This window comes from Poecile atricapillus, chromosome 10 (genome assembly GCF_030490865.1).
Source record: "Poecile atricapillus isolate bPoeAtr1 chromosome 10, bPoeAtr1.hap1, whole genome shotgun sequence".
Lineage (NCBI taxonomy): Eukaryota > Metazoa > Chordata > Aves > Passeriformes > Paridae > Poecile > Poecile atricapillus.
In genome coordinates, this window is record NC_081258.1 from 1,749,525 (window position 1) to 1,765,944 (window position 16,420).

Consider the following 16,420-nt stretch of genomic DNA (forward strand, 5'->3'; position numbering starts at 1 on the left):
AGATATTGACGTGCATTCATTGGTAAAACACAAACAATGAATTATGGGGTTTGTACTTCAAGGTGAACTAAGCATTTCTTGTTAGTACACAATGGTGTCAGAGAGATAAAATCAATGTTGGGTCACAATTACATTTTGGACTGCTGCCATGCTGCCTTTTCCTCATTTGTACTTTTGGTTTAGGTGAACAAAGGCAAGGCTGGATTCTCATTCATGCCTGCACTAACAGCACTGCAGAGCTGCCTTCTCTGCCCTCTATCAAAAGCCTCTTTTAAAAACCTTCCTGAGAGTAAATGATGAATACTTTACTTCAGTGTAAAAAGTAAGAACTAAATCATAAAACTTCTAACCTCTACAAAGGTTAAACTGACTGGCAATCTGTTAAATAAACTACTCTGCTGTGTGGAGCTTCCCTTCATTTTCCTTTTCTTTGCTCTTTCCAGTGACATCTGATGTACACACTGAGCTCTGCCAATACAGGACATGGACTCTGCACAAAAAAAAAACAGATTTTAAGCCTGGTTCCTACAGAGCCATGGATACCCCTCACCTTAGGAACAGGCATATCCATGTTCCATGGGATACAGGTGGATCTGATCATCCAAACACACAATTTCCAGCACCAAGTGCAACACTCATATCAAAGAGTGGACCTACAACATAAAAACTGTTTTTAACTATTCTGACATGCAGACTTACTGTTATTCCTAGTGGTGTTACCTAATTTTGAATGCTGTGTATGACATAATTCAGTATTTCCTTCTATATATTTCAGTATATTTATAGTTCTGTATCGCCAGGGACACATATGCTACTATTTGTTAGTAATCCATTGACCATCTTTAATTCCAAAAGTGCCACTAGCCTTTGTAACAAATTCACTCAAGGACCCATGGAAATAAACACTGAGACTCTACATTCAGCATCTGCTCTAAGGTCTTTGAAAGGTCAACACAAAATAAATTGCATAATTATCTATAAATTTCATTAAAGAGTCAGTGAATAAGAGGGGAAAGAACATGGAGATGAAATTTTCCATTCTACATCCTTAAAAACTGGCATCAGGAAGATTGAATGCATTTAGGGGAAATATTGGATTTTCAGTAACAATTTTGGACCAAATTATTTCCTAGCATATATACATATATATATATATATATATATATACAGCAGGCACTGACTGAATAACTCACCATCTTCCTCAAAGGTCTGCAAGCAGGTGAATAAGTAAGAAACTAAATCTGGCCCCAGAGCCCAAGAGCACCTTTTGTTCAAGAGAATAAGACAGTTGGCAAGCTAAAAATCAGAAAAATAGCCTCTGAGAATTTGGGCATGACATAAAATTCCTACAGAATCCTTTCCTGCCATGGTAGTTATAGAAAGAGGAACTCTTCATTCCATATCTCATTCCTTTACATGACAGGTAAAAGAACAGACTTCTGCCTTTGGGTCTTCAGGCTGCTGTGAAATATTTGTTACTGATATGCTTCATCTGTATTAATAATTTAAAATTATTTTTCCTCTTGACAGATTTTAGGCTAAATAAAAAAAAAAACACTTGATTTAAAACTCCAGAAAATATTATTCAAAATAAGTTTACCTGTCCTATAAATGCCAGCTGAAAAATGTTCTACAGTAAATGTATATATTTAAAATTCCACCTTTTTCATTAAAATAGCTTTCAGCATGAAGGAAATTCCTTTGTTAGCAATTCTACAATAAGTCCAAACTCAAAATATTTTAAACCTGGCAAACATCTGTTTGTTTGGGTTTTTTCAGAAAATTTGAAAACTTTTCCTTCAAAGGACTCTTTTTATTACATTTCAGAACCCAGGGAGCTGTGAAAGTACAAGATGCTTCCTATCAAACTCCAGAGCCTCTTTTCCTGACCTCTTTTGCTCTCAGCAGCAGGCACAGTTTTACTCAGCTGGCACCACCACACCATGGAGACTCCAGCAAGGAATTCCCTGAGCTCAGGACCTGGTGTAATGATCTTTCCCAGCAGTGCCAGAGCACTGGGAATGCCCAGCACAGGGCAGGATGAGCCAGCCTGAGGTGACACGAGGGCAGAAAGCTCTGCAGACTCTACAGCAGTGATGAAATCTCACTGCTCCCAGATTGTCCATGGAGAAAGGACTTTCCCGTTCCCACAATCGATTTTGCTCATCCTGAGGTATTTTATCTACAACTAATTGTATAATCCAACTGACATTTATTTCATTACCACCTTTTCCAAGAAGCAAAACATGGTGAACAGTATCCCCCAAACGACTCACTGTGAATACATAAAAATTCTCAGTCAAAAGTGATCTCATTATAGCAAGAAAATGTATTTTGCCTTACAAAAACTGGCTACCAGACTGCAGCTTCCACTTAGCTCCAAGGATCCCAAAGCAAATCCCAGGAGATGGGAAGCTGAGCCGAGGTCTGTCACTGCACTGATGGCAGCTTTATAATGAAGTCCCTCGACTGAAGAAAATATAAAATCATCCAAGAATAGAATTATCTGTCTTCACCAAGGGTTCCTCACTGGTTTTTCTACTTATCAATAAATTAGGCAACAGCCACTGTGGACAGCAGCTCTGTGCAGCTCCACCCACAAGGAATACCATTCCAAACTTTACCTAAATGTGCTTGGGCTCCCAGTCAGTCACACTCCCCATTTCTGTAGATTGGAAAAAAATGAGAAGCTAACAGAATTCAGACTGGAACCACTCAGGTTCACACAGGCACTGCCTTGGTCTCCCCTGCCCTGTGGTGCCCCAAGGACAAACTAACCCAAAGTTAATAGATAATTTTCTTTAATACAAATCCATTTTAACAGGACAGAAAAGCAGATGCTACAAGAACAACTAAGGATGTAAACTACTCACAGTATCACCATGACACAACACAGCACTGCTGCCCTGGGTGTGCAAATACGAGTCTGGCCCAAGTCCCACTCCACAGCCAGGTTCCACTCAGCTGCACAGCTGAAGGAACAAAACAGGAAAGTCTAAAAGCTGAAAAACACACAGGAAAAAGGGTAAAAAAACTACCCCATCTCCACATGCACACAGTGCAGCTTTGGAAATCAGTGGGGTGAGCAAAGCCCACACCATCCCAGCCCATTGCAGCTGGGCACAGCAAGTACTGAACCCAGAGGTTCCTGTGACCTGTGGGGATGCTCCTGCAGGTTCTGATGGGAACTCTGTTGTCTGACCCAGAAACAAATGTCCTCTGCCTCAGAAGTAGCTGCAACTCCTACTGCAGCAAAAGGACAAAAATCTCACAGAAAGGGCTCTAAAACCAAGCTGTGAGAGAGATTTCTTCAGAACTGCAAACACTGAGCAATTCCCCTGCATCCAAAGTCAGTTACTAAGGCACTTTCCATGATTTGTGAGCTTATTTAATTGTCTGAGCGTGGATATTTCAGTCAAATTTAAGACCCCAAGTCTGTCAGGACTAAACTTTATACTGATACTGTGAGTGAGGTGCCATTGAACAAAGATGACATCACCAAAATTTGCAGAAGTACTAAACATTAGGAATTCCTGAACTTTAAAGTGGAGAAATTATTTTGATATCCTCAAGTGCAGAGTTACACACGTATATGATTCTTTACAGGCAGAATGAGGCCAAGGGACACATATCCAAAACCCAACACACAGAAAATCAGATTTTCTGATGCATGTACAGATTCACACCTTCACGCCACAACCAAACAACAAAGACCCCTAAAAGGAAGCTTTAATGGAATAAAAATTATTGAAATTATAAACAAGGAGTCTTTCAAGGAGTCAAACATTCTGAGGGGTTGAAGAAATTTATTACAAGGTAACTTCTGTAATAGCACTCTAAGGGATTTTAGAGTACCAAGGTACTAAAGTTTTGGCAATAAAGGTTTCTCTAAGCCACAAAGAAACACACCTGTAAATTCCCATAAACCTTCATTTCAATTGCCTTAGACTCCCTTAATACTCACTGGATTTAAAAAGAAAAGAAAATTAAAAAATAAAGGTGATCAGTGACAGCAGGAAACTTTTTACAAGCGAGTTTGCATGTTTTACATTGACCCCAAACTTCATTACAGCCCTGCATCCATCACTAAGTTTAGCACTCACTTGCTAAACCAAGGAGAAGCTGAACAGCCTAAAATCTGATGGCAAAGCTGTTCTGATTGCGAGAACTTGCAGGGAAGTGAAGAAGGCTGCCCGCACACCCCTGCAGCTCCAGCTCCACGTCCCTACAAACGGCATCAGAGGGACCACGCTGCAGAGCTGAGAGTGTGTGGGTGACAGAAACTGCCAGTGGAACTTGGATCACAGAAAATCCCTAACTGCTGACAGGACATTCGGAAAAGAGGCCTCATTTCATTCATTCTTTACCTATAAAGCGAATGATGCTTTTCTGAGAGGTAAACAAGCAGTTATGAAAGCTCATACTGTTCAGTGCCTGCTGCAGCCCTGTTCCCTCTGCATCCAGCATTAGGGCACTGATCAAGCACAGTGAGAAACATCCCCAGGATCCCTGGTAACAAGGAGCTCCTACCACTGTAAAGTGGGTTTAGCTCTCCCTTGGACTATATGACTACATCCTCCTCCTAGCCCCCATCCAGCCCCACGGAATTCTATCCTCCGCACTGCCGGATAATCCCGTCCATCCCCGTGCGTTTACTCCAGGCAGTCCCTCCCTTTCAGCCGAAGTGCTGGGCTGGACTCGGCTTTCCGGAGCCGCTATCCGCCTACAGCTCCTCATGCAGGCAGCGCATCCCCGCAGCAGCCCCGGTAACGCGGCTCGCCGGGCGCTGCCGCAGGAGGGATGAGCGGCGGGGTCAGCCCCGGCGTGTGCGGCCCCGGGCCCCCCCGCGCTGCCCCCGCCATGTGCGGCCCTGCCCGCAGGGCGGGGGTCACCCGCCCCCCTGCCCCCAGCCCGGGGCCGCCGGCTCCGGCCCGGCCCCGCTCCGGCCCCGCGCACGGCAGGAGGCGGCGGGGCCCCGCCAGCCCCCGGGGAGCCGCGGCGGGGGCGGATGGAGACAGCGGGCACGGCGGCGGGCTGGGGTAAGGCAGGGCAGGGCAGGGCGGCACGGGGGAAGGCAGGGGCTGAGCCGGGCTGGGGAAAGGCAGCGGCTGGGGCAAGGCGAGAGCTGAACCGGGCTGAGGGGAGGCAGGGGCTGGAGCGGCTGGGGAGAGGCGGGGGCTGAGATGGGGTAGGGCAGAGGCTGGGGAAAGGAAAAGCCTGAACCGAGCCGGGGAAAGGCAAGAGCTGAGCCGAGCCGAGTAAGGAAGGAACCGAGCTGGGGAAAGGCGTGAGCCGTGCCGGGATAGAAGGCAGGGGGCGATCCGTGCCGGGTGAGGCTGTCAGGAGCCGTGCCGGGTGGGGCAGGCTCTGGGGAGCCGATCCGTGCCGGGGCAGGCTCTGAGGGGCCGATCTCAGCCGGGTGGGGCAGGCTCTGAGGGGCCGATCCGTGCCGGGGCAGGCTGTGAGGGACCGATCTCAGCCGGGTGGGGCAGGTTTTGAGGAGCCCATCCGTGCCGGGGTAGGCTCTGAGGGATCGATCCGTGCCGGGGCAGGCTGTGAGGGACCGATCCGTGCCGGGGCAGGCTTTGAGGGGCCGATCTCAGCCGGGGCAGGCTCTGAGGGATTGATCTCAGCCGGGGCAGGCTATGAGGGACCGATCTGTGCCGGGTGGGGCAGGCTCTGGGGAGCCGATCTCACCCGGCCGGGGCAGGCTTTGAGGAGCCGATCTCAGCCGGGGCAGGCTCTGGGGAGCCGATCTCAGCCGGGTGCAGCAGGCTTTGAGGAGCCGATCTCAGCCGGGGCAGGCTCTGGGGAGCCGATCTCAGCCGGGTGCAGCAGGCTCTGGGGAGCCGATCTCACCCGGCCGGGGCAGGCTCTGGGGAACCGATCTCACCCGGCCGGGGCAGGCTCTGCGGAGCCGATCTCAGCCGGGTGCAGCAGGCTCTGGGGAGCCGATCTCGCCCGGCCGGGGCAGGCTGTGAGGAGCCGCGGGAACCCGTGGGTTGCCGCCCTGCCGCGGGTGCGGGGATCCCGCAGCCCAAGGGCTCCTGCCCGAAACTTTGTGTGGGCCGGGTCCCCTCCCGAAAAGGGAGCAGCCCCTCCCCGGCGATGGGAGCGCAGCGGGCAGGGCAGGGCAGGGCAGGGCAGGGCAGCGCAGCGCAGCGCAGCGCCGAGACCCGGAGCGAATCTGTGACACTGCGAGCGACTCTCGGGAAACGGCCTTTAAACCCGTCTGCAGTCGCAAACGAGCTCATCTTTTAAGAAATCTAAAGATTTGGTTATTTAGGACACGTTTTACTCGTGTGCATTTTGTTGCCTGTAAATATAAATCTTTGAAGAGCAAGTTATAAATATTAAAGCCTAAGTGCATAGGGGGAGTGTGTGTATCAAATTTTAGACTAAATTTATTCCAACCCAGTTTGGCACACACACGCCCGATGCATTCAAGCTTCACTCACACAAATCAGGGAAGTTATTTGGTTTTACAGTGGTAGGTGCCTGTTTCAGAGACTGGTGAATGACTTAACAACAATAATTAGCATATTTATATAACACATTGTTTATACGTGGGGTTTGGATTCTGAGAGGCATTAATATAATTTCCTGAACAGGAGGGATTCCTGGAAGTATGAAGCAATGGCTCGTTTGGCATTTCCCCTCCATTCGAGCTACTTCTGTGGGTGTACTCAGGGTCTCAGATGTGCAATCCTGCCCAGAGAGAGCAGGTGAACCTTAACTCAACATGTCTTCAACTCACATCTGGTACCAAACGAAACCAAACTGCTATTAATGACCTTTCTCTTCATTTTTCCCTTTTTAGTTATTTTCTTCCATCTTCCTCTCATCTCTGGAAGCTCCATCAGTATTGGGATAGGCAGCAATTATTCCAATCTCCGTAAGTAATCTCTCTTTTTTTTTTTTTTTAGCTGCATTATTGGCACACTTTGCAGTCATGTAAATGAAGCACACTGACATCAGTCAAAATTGATATCATTTTGGCACTCACTAGTGAAACAAATGTGGCTAAAAATTACTTCCAGTCATTGAAATAAAACAATTCCTGACATTTGACTTCCTTCTGCTCTCCTTTTTATGACTGCCTTTGTAGTCATTACATGAAGGTTTTTTGGAAAGGAAATACAGCATTATAGGAGCCAATTATCCTCGTGTCACTGGTCCTATTTTGGCAGAAAACCACGTGCATGCAGGGAAGCAGGGCAGCATGTCCAGTGTCTTGGATGGAAGAATGCATAATGAGAAAAATACACTCAACAATTAAACCCACCAAGAGCCCTCTTGGAGCGAGGGCTGCAGCTCAAGGAAAGCTGTGCTGGAATGTTATAATTAGAGTGTAACTTTGTAACACTGTTCATGCCCATCATGGCTGAGAAATTGTACAATTAAAGGCACAGTTTAAAGGAAGAAGGGACAAGAAGTTTCCTTAATTTACTTTGGAACATACATGGAGGAGCACAAAGTCAGACAGCTACAGTCATTCAGAGACTAGAAATCATACCCACTATAATGTTTGCTGTCACAACCTATCGGGACAGCAAACTTGGAGAAATTATTCATATTCAGAACCAGCTTCTGTCCACAGTAGGGATTTTTAAGATCCATCCCTAAGATAACTTTGAGAGCAGAGTTTGGTTGGTAAAGGTGAAGACAATGCAAAACCAAGTAAATGCCAAGTGCTGTCTTTCAGATTGCCTGGTAGTCCTTTAAACTCCAAGAAACCACATTAAACTGGGCTTAAGAGCAACTCCAAAATTCAGAGCTGCTGCCTAATAGATGCCCAGCTGGCATCACCCAAGTCACAGAAAATATGTAATAGCAGTACAAAAATGTGGACATTGGTATAGCTGCATTGGCAGTCTCCTCATTTGTTAGTGAGCTGTCTGTGGGCTTGGCAAGAAAATCCCTGTGGTGTGCTGGTGTTGTTACAGGTCAATATTGCAAAAAGAATGCTGAGATTATTTCCCCCCAGAAATGCTTGGCTTACATAATGCACAAAGTGATGTTTCCCAGCATTTCATTGCAGCACAGCTTTGTATTGCATTGGGTTTAGATCAGCAGAGTTCTGTAACAGAACAATTGCAGCAAACAGTTCAGAGGAGTCTGAGGGTTGCTCTCATTTCCACGCAGGCACCTATAAAATTAAGTGGTTTAGATCATAGATTTCCTTTGGCCTTAACTGAGTCCAGCTCAGCCAGGCCTGACTCTCTGGCCCTCTCCACAAGGGCTCTCAGCTTTAATTCCTGTAATGCCTAGGCTCTGAAATGTTCCACTGACAGGAACAGGTAATATTAACACAGTACCAGGTGGGCATTAGCCAGAAATGAAACCATGGCTCTTAGGATGGTTTTACAGCAAATGTGGAGAGACCAGAGTTATCCCAGGCTCTTTGGAGGTACCACAGGAAGGAGACTCCAGAGTGGCCTTTACAGAACTCACACAGGCCAGGTACCAGACCTGTTTGCTCTCTGAGCACTGAATTTCCTAAGCAAGGGCAAAGGGCTGCAGGAGCAGGACTGCAGCTCTGCCCACACAGAGTCAGCTGTGCATGGAGAATCCTGTTCTAGTCCAGGACAAAGTGGGAAAGTCCCACAAGCAAAGTCCACATAAGAGAATACTCAGGGCTGGAGCCCAGTGACTTCAACCACACAGAGCCAAGGTGGGCTGACAAGGTCAGTGTTTAACTGAACTTCCTAGTCAGATACAGAATTTGACTTTCTTGCTTTAGATGTTTCTTTCTGAGAGAAATGTTGGATTTTCTTTGCAAAGTGTTTCTAGGTTTTAGTCAGTTGTATTTGGATGGCTGGTTGGTTTTCAGAATAAAAAGTGAGATTTATCTCTAGAAAATAATGAATATAAATTATTAATCAGCAGTTATGAACCTCAGCCAGTCAGTGTTTCAAATGCTTAAATGAAGGGATCCAAAAACTGTCAGAGAAATAAAAAGGAAGGAAGATGGTTCTGTGCAAACTACCTTCCCTTTCTGCATGTGCCTGCCTCCTCCACCTCCCCAGCACTTCTGAGATTTATCTCTGAGGAGATTGGTTGTAGACACAAGTAAAAGCAAAGAAGCCAACTGATTATCAATCAATTATCCAGATCACCAATACATATGTGGTATTATAAAAAGATAGTTATTTATATAATATATATATATTATATATTTATATTTATATATATAGCTATTATAGCTATTTATATATATAGCTATTTAGTGACTCTATAGTTATGTATTCAAATGTTACATACTTATGGTGGTCCCATTCAACTACATCCTTGCTTTTATATCTGAGAGCACAAGAAATGCCCAGAGATATGTAAAATGTTCATTTGCATGCATGAATGACAAAAACCAAAATATACAGACAGCATTTTCAAATCCAGCACTACAATTCCTGTCTTAGAATCTTTAGAGAGTCTACAAACTTACCCTAACTAAACAGAACTCTCTCACCAAATCAAGAAGGAACAGAAGCATTCCTACTGTGGTTCTCTGCCCACAAAAACTCACCTAAGACAGGCACAGGGACACCTCTCACAAGGGAAAAGTGCAGAAAATCCTTATCCTGGAATCAGTAGAGCCACCTTGGAGGTTGTCCCTCAGCATCTGGCTCAGGGACAGCAAAAGAGCACAGCTGGCTGCCAGCTGTGCTGCCACTGACTTCAGCACTGAGAGCTGAACCCTGAGACCCCAGGACAGTGAAAGGATGAATAAACTTCTACTCATAAACAAGGAAATCTCTGTGCCCAGCAAGAATAAAATACTCTCTGCACTGCTGAAGACTTGGGACTCTGCAGCTCCTAATGGCAAATCCTGTCTTTTTCCCACTCCAAACTCAGCCAGTTTAGTGCAGTTGTCTGATGCACAAACACAATTCCCAATGATGGGGAGCCCAACATCAGCAGGAGCATAACTGCACATCCCCTGGCATGGGTGGAGCACAGTGCCTCAGTCCAAACCAGGGAACAGACTGGGAGGTTTGGGATCTGTGCAAGCAGCTTCAGGAGTTCTCCTGGCTGTCACAGATTTGAGACACCTGGAAAGACAGGAGATTGCTTCCAGCTTTGGTGGGAGCTGCTGGCCTGGAGAGCCACAGGATGCCAGGAGTTTAAGAGAGAGCCTGACAGATCTGCAGCAAGACTTGTGCACAGCACAGCAGGACATCCCCTTGCACTTGTGGGATACCTTAAGAAGTGTCAGTGATCGAAGCACCAACATCCACCACTCATTATCAGTGTCTCTATGAGAAATGCCAGATACCACATAGGTCTGTGGTGCCAGACAGTGAGGAACATGCACTGCAGTCACCTCCTCTTAAATGCACAGCAAAATTTAATCCCCAGAATAATCTGCTCTTTTCTTTCTTCACTCTATTTCTTCTCCAAGTGTGGATATTTTTATGAAGGTGCTGAAGAGGTTCTCATCTCCACATTGCACTTCATGTTTTAATGATTCCAGCTGTGCAGGAGGGAAGGATGCTCAAATACCTCCAGAACCACATCTTGGAATCCTTTGATCCTTTCCCCTACTAATTGCCAGCATCTTTCTGCCATCAATTTACTTTATGATGGCTTGAAATCATCTGCTACGTGAAGAATAATTTCTTCACCTTTTAATTTATTAGGCTGGAATCTGCATTGGGAAGGGATCCATTTCTCTCCAAGCCTGACAGTTTCTCATCCTCCTGTATGAGGATGTAGGCTGACAACTCCAAGTCATTCATTTCCACTGTACCAACTGACTTAATGCTTTCATTTCAAACAGCTTCTCCCAACTCACACTTGTCCACTCAAAATAATAGATTAGGAAATAATAGACGCATAGTTCCCATGCACCTGCGTTGCAAACACACAAGTCTAGTCCAAACCTGCTCCTTAGCAAATAAATAGAATTATCTTCAGTTTTTGGAGAGGATCTCATCAAGCTGCTACAAGCAGCACTATCAAGAAATCTCTCAGAGGAGAGTAGGGGGAGGTTTGGTTCAGAGCCTGTTTGAGCTGTGTGTTCAGGCACATGCCCAGGTACCTCTGTGCAGAGCATCTCTCCAGGAGAGGTGGACTCCTCCTAAAGCTTCCTTACAGTCTCTATCCTCACATGCTTTGAAGTCTTGGCCTCCAGCTGGGAGCTGGCAGAAGCAATTCAGCTGGCTTTGACAGCATTTCTGCAAACGGGGATTTTAGCTCCAAGACTTAATACATTTCTTACTGTAACTCTGTAACTTCCTGAAATACCTCCAACCTTTTTCTTTTTTTTTTTTTTTTACATTACATGACATAGGGAAGCCTACAGTCCTCAAGAACCTGTGTGAAGATAATTCACTAAAGGAGATTCCAGCCAAAGCCCCATGATCACTGTCTACTCTTAATGCAAATAGTTCTTCAATGACACTTTGTTTCTGTGGGTTCTTTAATGCTAAGTTTCTTCATTTTTAATGGCTCTTTTTAGTTACAAGCATGTTAATCCCTCTGTTTCCATGTTTTAAATGAGGATTTGTCTTTCAGCAATTGTTTTTTCCTTCATTGACAAGTAATCTTTATTAGTTTTATGCTTTAAGAAAAGCAGCTCTGTAAGCATCTGATCTTTACAGGTTTTCAGCATCCTAGCTTCATTTTGATTTAGCTGCAAAATTGCTGCAAGATTACTTCTACTTAAAAGCCCCAACTAAAACTGATGCTTAATCACTCCAGGTTCTGCACAAAACAAGTGGCCTTGTCCTTTTAGATGACAGGTATCTAGAAAACACAGAAGGTGGGCAGAGGAAAATAAGGCTGCCAGAAAAGATAATTGTTTGAAATTACACAGGAAGTCAAGGAGAAAGCCTGGCTCTCCTGGCTGCTGGGCTGATGTTTGTCCATTACCTGGCACTGATGCTTGCTAACAAGAGAGGAATTCCCCGAATTGAATTTCCACTTATGAGGACCTGTAATGTTTTTTTATGGTTAGATGACAAATGCAGGTGGATCTCCATTCCATTCCATTCCATTCCATTCCATTCCATTCCATTCCATTCCATTTCATTTCATTCCAGTGGGGAAGGGATTTCTACAGCAAGGCCTCGGGATTTAAAGAGATGAGCTTTACAAAAGAGATCCCAGATCCTCTCAGGGAGAGAGTAATTGGGAGCTCTTTAGTCCCAGTTGGAAGACCAGTTCTTACTAGGACTCCCTCATATTGAATTTTGCTTCTAATCCACACTTTAACATCTCTTCATATTAGCAGAAATCAGTATTTTGGTTATTTGCAAGCTAAACCATTGAGGTACAGACTGGCTGTTTCACTCTCCAGACACACCCAGCACACAAGTCCTTGGCCCAAACAATTGGCAAGAGGTACCAGGCCTTATTAAAGAAGTTGGTCACAGAAAGCCCAGCACAGAAGACCAGAGTTGCTTGATATTTGCAAACAAGGTTTTGTTGTTGTCACCTCAATTTATTGCCCTGAAACTTGCTCCAAGGGCAGTGGTTACACAGGGAAGCACAGGATCCTCACTCCCTGGGCAGCAGAGAAAGAGTAAAGCGCTGCTGCCTTGACCAGAAAATAAAAGCTCTGAGAGGTAAATTAACAGGGGGTTATTTTATTTTATTTTATTTTTATTTTATTTTATTTTATTTTATTTTATTTTATTTTATTTTATTTTATTTTATTTTATTTTATTTTATTTTATTTTATTTTATTTTATATATTGTATTGTATTGTATTGTAAGATAAATTGCTGCTTTATTGCAGCAGTCATGTTGACAAGTAGCCCAATAATATCAAGTCACTGGATATTGTAACTCCAACTCTGCCCTAGAGACACATCCAGAGAGGAATGTGAATCCAAAGTGATTTCTGGTTTGGCCTGGAACTTGGGGCTGAGGAAGGAACACACACTCTGCAAAGAGGAGCAAAAAGGAGGAGCTGCTTGGGGTGATTTTTGTGCATCATCTGAAGAGTAAATCAAACTGCACTAATGATCACTGTCCTCACAGTAAACACATTTGTGGAATCAGATGTTCCTTGAGAAAGAATGTGGGACATTCAGTGGTAGAGTGGAAGTTCCAATGCATCCTGCTGGGTGCTCTGGCTGTACAGCACATCTCTGAGCAGCAATCCCAGCCAGAAATGCCCAGGTGTGTAGGGAGAGCACAAAATCAGAATATCACAAATACTTTTTAACTAGACAATTTTATAAAATACTTTCCTTTTAGAACAGTACAATCCTAAATGGAAACATGAGTGGAAACTGCACTTTTGCCACTTGATCCTATTAATCATTCTGAAAGATATCAAAAAACCTGATAGATAGCTAAAAATAGAAAAAAGTCCTTAAATTCAGAGTTGTATTTCTGTGCTTCTGATTAAAAACAAAACAAAACAAATTAAAAAAAAATCACTTTTCTACTGAATGAAACAAGCTGTAAATTGGAAATTTTCCTAAAGTTGGAGACATAAGATCTCCAGCTCTTCAGGAGAACTGCAGCATCCATAGAGGTAAAAACAACAACTTTTTCCCAGATTTTCAGATTATGGTTCAGCCAAGGACAACATGGTAAAATGCAGGGATAAGGTGGTATCAAGCTACTGTAGAAGTACAGAAATTACATCCTGTGTCTGTCCTCTGGTTTAAGGTTATTGTACATTTCTGTAGTTGAAATCAATGCAAAAATACTGAGGAACTGGTGGGCATAAGGAGTCACCAGAGAGATAAGAATTGTCTTCCTTATATTGTGCTTGGCACAGGTTTCTGTGTCATGCTCCTCCAGACAGATCCAGAGCATTAAACATCAACCCAGCCTGGGCCATGAGTGGTTCACTCATTATCACTCAGTGGCTGAGGTGACAGCTGGGTCCCCACTTCAACAGAGACACAATTCAGGGGTCATGTGGCTTAAAATAATGGTATTACTGACACAGGAAAATTAGCTGCAAACTATTACCTTTTATTACCATATTTTAATATTGATGCAGATTAGTTTTCAGCTTGTGGGTCAGTTTTTTGCATCACATTTATATAACACTGCCTCTTAGCCTGAATTTGACGTGGCCATTTTGATGTTCTTAAGTTACCAATTTCCACTTGCTAAATCCATCAAACATGTGCTAATTTAGAATCCAAACCCTGCACCCCATTGCACGGCCCTCTCTGATGGGAACAGGTGAAGAACCGGAAAGGGCTTCTCTGAGAGTGGCTTCTTAGCTCCCTGTCATCCATAGGAAAAATGGGTTTCAACTGAATTTTAGTTTTAAAATGTGCTTTGAAGACAAAATATCTTGTGGCAGCCTGTACTGGGACAGAAGGATCACCTTGGGAAGGAATGCATTTTTTCACCAGTGAAACAGTCAATCTCAAAAGAATTTTCATTGCAAAGAACTGAAAGCTCATTATTTGCTCGGTCAATTTGTGATGCCCCTGTCCCTGCCTGCTGGCTGTGCCTCACTCTCTTCCTCAAAAGAACAGAGATTTATTTTTAATCTTCATTGTTTTGGGGACTATTTTATAGCTCCCTTTAAGAACAGATGTGAGATTGGTATCATCTGGATCCACAAAATCCATAATTTGCACTTGCTACAGCCTGGATAGGTTTGCACACCCATTTTTTTAACCATCATTGTACCCCACTGCTTCTCAGTCCAAAGGAAGCTGGATCTGCCCGTGTAATGTTTTACAGGTTACAATCTGAATGGTTCTCCCAGAGGATAACAAAACATCACTGTGAGTTTCTGGTGTTCTCATAAAGGCCAAATCCCAAAGTGACTTCCCCAGTTCCACAACAGCTGGCAGAACACAAAGCACAGCATTATCTCATGGGAAATCAGGTGGTTGGCTTAGAGTGACCTCAAACTGGAGCCAGTAAAGTGGTGAAGGGTGAAATTGGAATTTTATATTGCAGGAACTTTCAATAGAGAATTTTCATGTGTCCAAAAAGTGGTGACATCACCACCAGAGGTAGAGAATTGTGTTGAACTGGTAAAAGCAGGCACAGTGAACAAGATACAAAAGGGTGTAAACTGCAGCAAGTTCATAGAGGTTTAAAATAATTAGGGCAACTTTGAACTAGATTAAGAATTAAATAGATTTATGGAAGATATGAGATATTACCAGGACCAATTACTCCAATAAACTTCCTAATATTTTTTTTGCTTTGCATAATTTTCTGGTTTGACATTTGTTGGACTGTGCAACAAAGTCAGTCAGCAAAGACAGTCCAACAGCAATAAAAGTTGTTCCCCATTTACACAAGGGCTACCCTTAGCACCATGAAATATTATTGCTTAGCTGCTGCTTCTAGCATTTTTTTAACTCTAAAAAAACCCCAAACCCAACAAAACAAAAAGCAATGCCCTCAAAAAAAACCAGAAATAAACAAACAAAACAACCCAGAGAATTCCATGCCATTTTACCTAAATTGTCTGAGATGCCTGGCAGAAATGCAGAGGCCGTTTGGGAGGTGCACCACGATGCTCTGAAGGAACACAAAGATCCTGGAGGTGGCAGAGCTGCCAGGCACAGGGCCCAGGCTGAGATTTGCTGTGGCAATGTGAAGTCAGTGCTGGTGATGTTTATGAACTGGGGACACTGCCATCCTCCTCTGGAGCAGCTGTGCAGGAGGGGAAATCAGCAGCAATTACCCAAACTCTGCAGGATTTTGCAGCTGTAAAGGGTGACAAAAGGTTCCAAATTAAAACTACTGGAGAGCTGACAAACCTCACATAGCAGCAGTGCCAACCTGCAGCTCTGGGCCTGTGTGCTCCAGAGCTTGTGCTCTTCAAGCTGGGCCTGAACCTTTGTTTGCCTCTGGAATGGTTTAGATTGCTCACATAAAGTGGCCTGGATACAACCTGAATTCATAATACCCTGCTGAAAATTAAAGCTGATTTCCAAAGAATCTTTCTGTACAAAGTTCTTCCTTGCCAAACTTAAAAATATTTAATTTGGTCATTAATGAACTATTTTCTGTCTGGTTTACTTCTCTTCCTCTTTATTGGAGGACTCTACATGTGTGAGTGCACACTCAGATGCCCTTGTCATACAATTATTTGCTTTTATGTACCATCCAAACAAAATCACTTTCAATAGCTCTTCTGGTGAAATGGGAAAAAAAATCCAAAATAATATATTCATTGAATAATGTAGGAAGTTTTTACCTCTTTTTTCCTGGAGAATTTTCCGACTTCCTGATCCCCATAATTTTGTTCCTTATAGTATGTTAATAGATTTGTAACCAAAGAAACTGGAATATATTTACATGACACGTTCTTTTTTCAATTATTTGCTCAGTGGTTTAGATGGTTGAGTGGGACACTGAAATTCCGTGGGATATTTTGTATTGTCAAGTGCAAATCACACAAGAAAACCCCGTATACTTCCTTTCACAGAGATGCCCCAATTCCTTTTTAAACTTTGTGTCATGCAGCTGCTGT

General features: G+C 43.9%; 1 protein-coding gene across 1 annotated transcript in view; it reads left to right on the forward strand.

The window, feature by feature from the left end:
- Positions 1-4,862: 4,862 nt before the first annotated feature.
- BEAN1 (brain expressed associated with NEDD4 1) overlaps positions 4,863-16,420 on the forward strand; it is a 52,172-nt gene continuing 40,614 nt past the window's right edge. Inside the window, exons 1-2 of the mRNA XM_058845960.1 lie at positions 4,863-5,039; positions 6,821-6,895. Of these exons, the coding sequence (XP_058701943.1) occupies positions 5,009-5,039; positions 6,821-6,895 (106 nt within the window). The 5' untranslated portion in view covers positions 4,863-5,008. The remainder of the gene's footprint in view (positions 5,040-6,820; positions 6,896-16,420) is intronic.